General features: G+C 36.5%; 1 protein-coding gene across 1 annotated transcript in view; it reads left to right on the forward strand.

Moving 5' to 3' along the window:
* LOC120528737 (kelch-like protein 10) overlaps positions 1–8,215 on the forward strand; it is a 38,364-nt gene extending 30,149 nt beyond the window's left edge. The window contains exons 2-4 of the mRNA XM_039752886.1: positions 5,706–6,326; positions 6,499–6,648; positions 7,841–8,215. Coding sequence (XP_039608820.1) covers positions 5,706–6,326; positions 6,499–6,648; positions 7,841–8,215 — 1,146 coding nt within the window. The remainder of the gene's footprint in view (positions 1–5,705; positions 6,327–6,498; positions 6,649–7,840) is intronic.
* The last annotated feature ends 1,185 nt before the right edge of the window (positions 8,216–9,400 follow it).

Below are 9,400 nucleotides of genomic sequence, written 5' to 3' on the forward strand. Positions count from 1 at the left end.
ACAGTGGTGTAGTGTAGTGAAGTGCCACAGAAGCAAATCCTAAAAGATCGGGGTCGCACACCCCAAAACATGAGGCTTAGTCTCTGTACTTTAGCAAAACCAGCTTTATTCAGCTTGAAACAGGAACAGCACGGTTATTGTAGCGAGATCTGCCACTCTCCTATACACAGACACAGCAGTCAGGCAGGGTCGTGGCCAGGTTAGTGTCCAAGTAATACTGTTACCTGCATTTACAATGTTTCTTGCATCACCCAACGACATTTCTGTTTGCTTCGGCAATGGATAAACAATCTTCCACAGAAGCAGTGAAGGCACTTCGGCGTGTTGTCCAACTGGGTGAGGTCCCAAGAGAGTTTAGAAACCTCACATTTTCTTGAATGAGTGCTGCATTAATAAGAATGTTTCTTGAAGGAACATCACTGAACCACACAAAAACTGTTTTTTCAACATCTTCAAATGTAACAGTTTGCAAATGTTTGCAACCCGAGATTTTTCTTCTTCTTTTGCTCAGTCTTTCAAGAAAGTAGACAGCATCGATGGTGAATTTCCAAATTCACTGTCAACGTCTTTTTTTCTTTTTGCTGCAATCGAGAGCTGCAAAAATGTAAAGTTTTTCTTTTTACTAATATGAACTGTTATCGTTTTTTCGCGTCTGCCATTTCTATAGGAGGGTGACAATGAGTTAAATTCCAATGGATGTTTTTCAGATGTTGACGAGCAATAAGCAAAAAGGTATCACTGAAAACCACCGAAAACAAAAACAGCAAAAAAAAAAAAAAAAAAAAGCAGTATGAGGAAAGTTCGAAGAAAGAAAAAAAAAAATTACAATGTTTCTGTTTGGGGGATCTGCTGAATGTATTTTGTTGTAACAAGATTTCTATAGATTCATGTCATATACATGCACATATTATATAAAATATATATATGTATATATACATACATACATACACACACATACTATACTGTATATATATATATATATATATATATATATATATATATATACTAGCAGAATACCCATGCTTCGCAGCGGAGAAGTAGTGTGTTAAAGAAGTAATGAAAAAGAAAAGGAAACATTTTAAAAATAATGTAACATGATTGTTAATGTAATTGTTTTGTCACTGATATGAGTGTTGCTGTCATATATATATACACACAGGTACACACATATAAACATTTATACATATACATATAAACTTATCTACACATATCTACATATATATATATATATATATATATATACATACATATATAGCAAAATACCCACGCTTTGCAGCGGAGAAGTAGTGTGTTAAAGAAGTAATGAAAAAGAAAAGGAAACATTGTCAAAGTAATGAATGTCATTTTTTGTCCCTGTTATCTATATATCTATATCTATATAGGAATGCTCACCGCCAAATATACCAATGTGAACAGCTGCCCCAGATTTTTCTGATGAAGGAAGTCAAAGGAGATCAGTGGGAGATTCTCCTGCAAAATCATCCATAGCATACATTACAGTCAGTTCTGTTTTTAGCCGAGACAGATCAAAAAGTGCTCCGTGGCTGTTGTGTTAAAGTGTAGAAGGCTGCATGCGTGAAATTTTTCTTGTATTCCCGAAACTTTTGGGGCTCAAGGAGCGTGACAAACATTAGGTTTTCATGGTCTTAAAATCTGGTCTGTGTCTGGCAAATAATATTGCCCAGAATCCTGCCATGGAGTTGGCCGTAGTGCACGTGACGATCTTTCGCTCGGAGCGTTTGTGGTGCGTTCAATGGCGTCGTAGACTTCCTCATATCAGCTTCTATCCAATCAATGGGTCTGAATACGGTGACGTTGCCGTACGCCTGCTAAAAGGACCTACTGACACCAACTCAAAATCTGATTGGTTGAAGCAACAGGTTAATCAACATTTATTCTGTGTTAGAGTGCCTCCACAACAGATTCTGAAAGCCTCTCTGCCTGGCAACAAATGATGGCTGAAATGTGATTGGTTAAATGCTTTAATACGAAACTCTGCCTCCCACGGCTATCGAGCTGCAGTCTATTCTCTCTGCCTGGCAACAAATGATGGCTGAAATGTGATTGGTAAAATATTTTAATATGAAACTCCACCTCCCATGGCTATCGAGCTGCATTCTATTACAGTATATATGGACAAAAGTACGTTCCAGTTATGACCATTACGCGTAGAATTTCGAAATAAAACCTAGCCAACTTTTGTAAGTAAGCTGTAAGGAATGAGCCTGCCAAATTTCAGCCTTCTACCTACACGGGAAGTTGGAGAATTAGTGATGAGTGAGTCAGTGAGTGAGTGAGTGAGTGAGTGAGTGAGTGAGTCAGTCAGTCAGTCAGTCAGTCAGTCAGTCAGTCAGTCAGTCAGTCAGTCAGTGAGGGTATTGCCTTTTATTAGTATAGATTATATGTGAGAAGGTCTGTGATACGGTTTGCTTATTTGAAAATGAATCACGTATAAAAAGTATTTTTTTTTTATTCCTGAGCTTCCAACCCCTGCCAGGGGTCTTCATCAGAGGATAATGCTTAGACTAACAAGAATCAAAGGCAATATATAGCAAAAAATTACATGGGGTGGGGTGTCTAAGTCAGTGTGGTCAGGAGCGGGGGGAGGGGTTATTGGGTGTAAAGTCTTGTTTATTATTGTAGCTGCAAATATGCAAACCGTATCACAAACCTTCTCTTCCATATATTATATTTATGTTACAGCCTTATTCCAAAATGGATTAAATTAATTTTTTTCCTCAGAATTCTACATAGAACACCGCATAATGACAACACAAAAAAAGTTTACTTGAGGTTTTTGCAAATTTATTAAAAATAAAAAAACTGAGAAAATCATATGTACATAAGTATTCACAACCTTGAAAGCTCAGGAATAAAAAAAAAAACTACTTTTGATACGTGATTCATTTTAAAATATGCAAACTGTATCACAGACCTTCTTTTATATTATATATATCATATATATATATATAAATGTGTGTGTGTATGTATGTGTATGTATGTGTATATATATATATATATTTTTTTTATATAATATGTGTATGTATATGACATGAGTCTATTGAAATCTCATTACTACAAAATACATTCAGCAGATCCCCCAAACAGAAACATTCTAATTTTTTTTTCTTTTTGATGTTTTTGTTTTTGGTGGTTTTCAGTGATACATTTTTGCTTATTGCTTGTCAACATCGTTTTTTTATTTTTAATAAATTTGCAAAACCCTCAAGTAAACTTTTTTAAAATTGTCATTATGGGGTGTTGTGTGTATAATTCTAAGGAAAAAAATGAATTTAATCCATTTTGGAATAAGGCTGTAACATAACAAAATGTGGAAAAAGTGATGTGCTGTGAATACTTTCCGGATGCACTGTATGTGTTTATATAGGGGTTGGATGGGTGTTGCTAGTATGTCCTTGATGATATGTCTTTCTCCACTCATGCACAAATCAGGTTTGAACCTTAGATCCAAGGTAGCAGCCACCTGAAACCATGGCATACCTTCAAACTCAGCCAGGCATTTTACAATTAAACATTTTATTGTTGTGACAACTTTGCTTGGTCTCATGGTTGCCACAGCACATCAAAGACCTCTGACATAACATAACTTCTAGATACAGCTTTATCAGCCTGGATGTGATCTGTTCTTTCCTCAAAAGCCCCTGTTATGAATTTGGTAGTACCTTAGCATAAAGTATCAAAAGACTATTGCAAATCACCCTACAAGTGAAAGGATATGAGAACCTTCACTTTAAAGCAAAAAGGGGTAAACAATCTTCATAAATAAAAATAGTTATTTCACACATTTGATGAACCTTGAGGGACTACTTGTTTCCAGTGTTCATAGGGATGAGGACAGTCCCTTGACAGATGTGGAAAGATGGCCCAGCCTCTTGGGGAACCACCGAGATGAAAGATGGTAACACAGACATGGGTACAGAGAAATAACATTATACACAAAACTACAAAAAATTATAGAATAATGCAAATAAATAACAAAAGTAACAATATTAAAGACAAAAGAATCAACAATGGACAAAAAAATACACAAAACAGGAAATGAAACCATAACCAAGGGAGGAACCCTGGCTGAAACATACCAGGCTTTAGTGTTAGAGGTCTTTTGATAAGCTTGATCTCGTTTACTGTGAACTGAACAGGGGTTTGCAGTTCTGACAATACATGTGAAGATATAATCTTATCATTGTAATTTGGTTATTCCATCTAGTTACATTTGCAGCTGGAAGCTTAAAATGTTCCTTAATGATTTCCATTGTCCTTGTTGATGTGTGACAAAAATTTTTAAGCCTCTGTATTTTTGCCATCACAACTATCTTGGATAACATGTAATACATTATGCTTGACTGTATTTGATGTGTTTGCTTTTTATGTGTTCATTATAAATACAGTACATAAAAATGCTAATGGTAATACACAAAATTTCAACATCCCTGGGTTTTAGGCCTTGATCTTGGTCTCATTTGACAGCCTATGCTATGATACATGTAACACAACCCATGAATTAGATGTGTGGGCCACCTTGCCTGAGAACTGTGGATTGGCGTCCTTCTCAAATTAGGCAGTGATGTGGCCACGTGCCTCATGGCAAACAGAAGACATCCTTCTCTCGGCAGTCTGCAACACTGAAACAGCACAGCATGGACTTCAGTTCCTTCTCACAGCAGGCAGTGATGCAGACATGCTCCACCAACTGGAACAGCACAGCTACATGTGGAACTGACAGGAACAGCACAGTCACACAGAGCACTGACAGGAACAGCTCAGTTGTGTCCGTCACTGTCACAGTGAGGAACATTTCACAGGCTGACTAAAAGGCATGCATATCCAAAGAACTGGAGGTGCAGACTTTCTACGTCATATTAGTGAGCTTCACGTAAATCAAGCATGTCTGTCAGGAAAATAGTTGTGGCAACATCAGATGGCAATGAAAGACATTTCACCTGCTTCAGCAGAGTGACCTGAGGTGCTGTGTTTTGTGATAGGTGCATTCACTAATACAGTACTAATATTTAACAAATCAAGACAATTAGCCATTTATTCCAATTCAATTGCAATTATCTTTCTGTTGAATTGGGTGCAATTCCACATCACATTCACATTTTAGGAAGTGAACTTGAATTGACCATACACTCTCAATTCAATTTATGAATGGCCCCAACTCTGCTAACATCTATTTTCTCAAACCTTTAATAAAGACAGTCATTTAAATTTAAACTGGCATCCAATAGATGCATCACTCAACCATTACTGTTCACTAATTCATTTTCTTTTAAGAGAAAAATTGCAGTCAGATGTCATTAATTGTTTTTGCATATTTCAGAATCCCTGTCCCATTTGGAATGCGAGTTTCACATGTCAACACTGTTAAAGTTGGAAAATGCCAGAACATATATGCAAAGGGGGCCTTAGTTTATTGTCTGTATAAGGTATTACCCCCCCTGCCACCAGTCAAAAGTTATGCAAACCCAGTACATAGGGGTGAATGTTCAGCTTGTTACCAACCCCAAAAAATATCTGATGCTATTGGGTACCTTCAGTCTAATAAGAAAGGTTATGGAGAAAAGCAGCTGAGATTTGCATTAATGTATAATATCCTTATGTGCTATGTTTTATTCCTTGCATATTCATTACAAACTGAAACATTTATGAAATTTACAAAACTAACATTCAGTTTTCCCTTTCAGGTGCGCATAATTTTGAAGGACTCAAGTGTTTTTGTGAGCAATGTGAAGAAATCGGAGTACATGAAAGATGATCCTCAGTATAAACTGTGTGCTTACAGATGCTTGCTACAAATGATATATGATCTTGGTATCAACGATTCGGCCACTCCACACCACAGCTCTCCCAAAACTTCAACCCGTCTGCCTTACAACATCCTTCTGTCCATTGGTGGCTGGAGAGACAGTCATCCCACCAATGCCATTGAAGTGTATGATACACGTGCAAAGTCCTGGACAGATGTAATGTGCTTAGAAGAAACACCCAGAGCCTATCATGGAACTGCATTCGTGTTGGGGTACATTTATTTAATTGGAGGCTGTGATAGAGTAAAATACTACAACAGAGTGTGCAGATTTGACCCTGTACGGAAGGTTTGGCAGGAGGTGGCTCCTACTCATTCTCGCCGTTGCTACATTAGTGTGGTTGTTCTAAATAACTTTATTTATGCAATGGGTGGTTTTGATGGTCTAAATCGCCTCAGCACAGCTGAAAAATACAATTCAGAAACAAATCAGTGGACCCTGCTCTCCTCGATGAATGAGCGGAGAAGTGATGCCAGTGCTACCACACTTCATGGAAAGGTAAGGTACTCTTCCAAGTTGCTGGATGCAGGCTTAATGGGTGAAAACAAAGCAAGCAAATGTCTACGTAAAAGAAGCTGCAAACATTCTGGCATAATGGATGCATGTAATCCACATGATTACCATGTGCTTGTTAATTTGAAAACAAATATTTTCTTTTACCCTCTTACAGATTTATATTTGTGGTGGTTTCAGTGGGGAGGATTACCTTTTCACAGCAGAGGTCTATGACCCGAGCATGAACCAGTGGACCATGATTCCTCCAATGATGATCCAAAGAAGTGGAGTTGGAGTGGTTGCATATAAAGATGAAATATATGCAGTGAGTAATCATGTATTTTACCTCACCTCACATTTTATTTCTAGAATTAAACCAGGGCCAGGAATACTTACCATAAGGAATTATCTGACTGAGTTTCTCAACACACTGTAACACGTAGAACCAAAACAGAAAACATACTTGCCTTACTTTAACTGGTGTATTTTTAAGCACGGTGTTAGCTTTGTCCAAGTCCAATTTGAGACAGCCCCTTTTGTCTTTGATGTATAGAAAATTATGAATTCTTGGTTACTCTTTCCTCATACTCAGTTTTCTTTTCTTTAAATTTTTCTTCTGATTATCCTTTGCACTTCTCAAATTTATTACATTGTATGTTCTTGATTTTTTGACCTCCTGACCATATTATTGCTCCAATCGTTTGGTAAATATACTTCGCTCATTTTGCTTACTACAGAACATTTCAAGCAAACCCAAGCCAATCTCTTACAATAGGTGTGGACAGAAGAGAAAGAAAAATATGTCTATACAGCAGCACAAGGCTGGAAATTGAACGGCAGCTTCTTAAGTGGAGAGGCTTAAGTGTTGTGACCATTTTCTGAAAACCTGCATATTCTTTTTTCAATCTTGTTGATAATGAAGGAAACAGAATAACAGAAATAAGAGTAAGGCTATGTTAAAACAGCTGTATCCATGCATGCATTATTTCAGAGTGAACACTATAACAATAACACTGATTGAAGCTGCAGTATGGTACACAAAATGGTTTTCAAATCCAACCAGCTCATCCTGATTTTGTAATATGCTGCATTCACATGCTATCAGCCAGATTGAAAGTATAGTCCCCCAGTCTGAAATTTAACGTGAATGCCCTTAAATTTGGAGAAAACAAAGCCACTTGAATTCTCTAAGATGTGACATAATACTGATCTTTTAGATCAATCAAGAAATGAACATAAAAAAAAATGTCATTGTTGTGGCTAAATTGAATGAGGAGTAATGTGAAACACTTTAAACATGTTTAATTTGAACTTAACGTAAGCTAAGGAGAGCTTTATTTTTTTTTTGTGTGACGAGGAAATAAGCCAACAATAATCACACATTACTGTCAACATAATAATTGTTGGAAGGTTGAGATGTCAAGCTGGAACTCCGAAAACTCCCATAGCATGTGAATGTAGTAATATTCTCTTAATAAGTACTCGGTGATCATAATGATTTTTACACTTCGTACTAGGTAGGCGGTTTTGATGGGGAGAACCGCCTGGAAACTGCAGAAGCCTTCAACCCACAGACTGGAACATGGCGCTCAATTGCATCCATGATTACTCCACGCAGTAACTTTGGAATTGAGACGATGGAGGATCTCCTATATGCAGTGGGTGGATATGATGGGCACACTACATCTTCGAAGGTGGAATGTTACAACAAAGAGACAAATGAATGGAAAGAAGTGCCAAATATGACTATAGATCGAAGTGCACTAAGCTGTTGTGTGTTATCTGGACTGCCAAATATAAGGGAATATGTTATATCCCGTGTTTCCCCAGAAGCAGTCACACAGTCAGAAGAGAGTAGGATGTCCCCATTCTATAACATACCACCTTTGTGACCAAATCCTTTTAAAATCAGTGGAAAATGTAACAAAAACAAAATAAATTCTTTTTTTCTAGCTAATAACTCTTTTATCTGATTATACACCAACTTTCATTAATCCCAATACTGGTGAAAAGTAACCTACAATGACAAACTTTTTAACAAATTGCAAGAAAGCCAATAACCAAGCTGGGATCTTAAGGTCCTGTTTACTTTGTGTATGTACATTTTGAACTAAATAATTCCAGAAAGCTGTAGTTTTATTTTATCTATTGTGTTACCCACTTAATCTAATGCAAGGTCGCAGATAACTGTATCAGAGCTGTATTGAGGTAGGGATGAATGGAAAGAGGTGGCATATATAAGCGCTGTTCCACATTCTTCTCAAGTCTGTTTTTTTTTTGTTGGTTTTCTTTCATATCCCAAAGATATGCTTATTATTAGTTTAGATAATAAACCTAAATTAGTGCAGAGTAAATGAGTTGGACTGTGTGTGTGCACACTGCTGTAAATTAGTGTCCTATTTACAGTTAGTTCCTGCATTGTGCCCAGTGCAATCAGGATGGGCATCAGTTCACTGTGACCTTGTAACGGAAAGAGTGAGTTAAGGAAAGGGGCAGATAGATAACTATGGTTTGTTCAAGTAGTAAACTGTTTAAAGTCAAAAATAAGCCTTCCAAATGATGATTTGTAGAATGATCAAAATCAAGATATTCGGTAGAAATATAGCATTCAACAAGTACTACTCTTATCAATGTATATTTAATTAGTGTGATACTCATTTGTTTCTATGGATATCTGTGGAAATTTTTACAAGACTTACAAAAGGCCCTTGGGTAATACAATAATGTATATACATGCAGCAAAGAGGCCAGACGTGTCAAAACTAGGAAAGTTTAAGATTTTACAAAAATTTAGCATTTAAAATAAATGTAACCAACTAGAAGTGTGAATTTTTAATTGAGAGAATCAGAAATGAGTTGCTATAAATATGATTGTCTTTACAAAACTTAAACAAACAAGAAAATCAAGTTTGATCAACAAGCACTTATTTTGTTCTCTATGCCATTATTGTTGTTTCAATTAATACCTTTTTCTTTTATGCACTGCTAACAAAAGAACTGAAGCAAAATTCAAGCAAACATAAGCCTAAACATTTTGATGACTGAATATGAGCAGTTGATATTTAGATTTTTGCAAA

Source organism: Polypterus senegalus, chromosome 4 (assembly GCF_016835505.1).
Source record: "Polypterus senegalus isolate Bchr_013 chromosome 4, ASM1683550v1, whole genome shotgun sequence".
In the NCBI taxonomy this organism is placed as follows: domain Eukaryota; kingdom Metazoa; phylum Chordata; class Cladistia; order Polypteriformes; family Polypteridae; genus Polypterus; species Polypterus senegalus.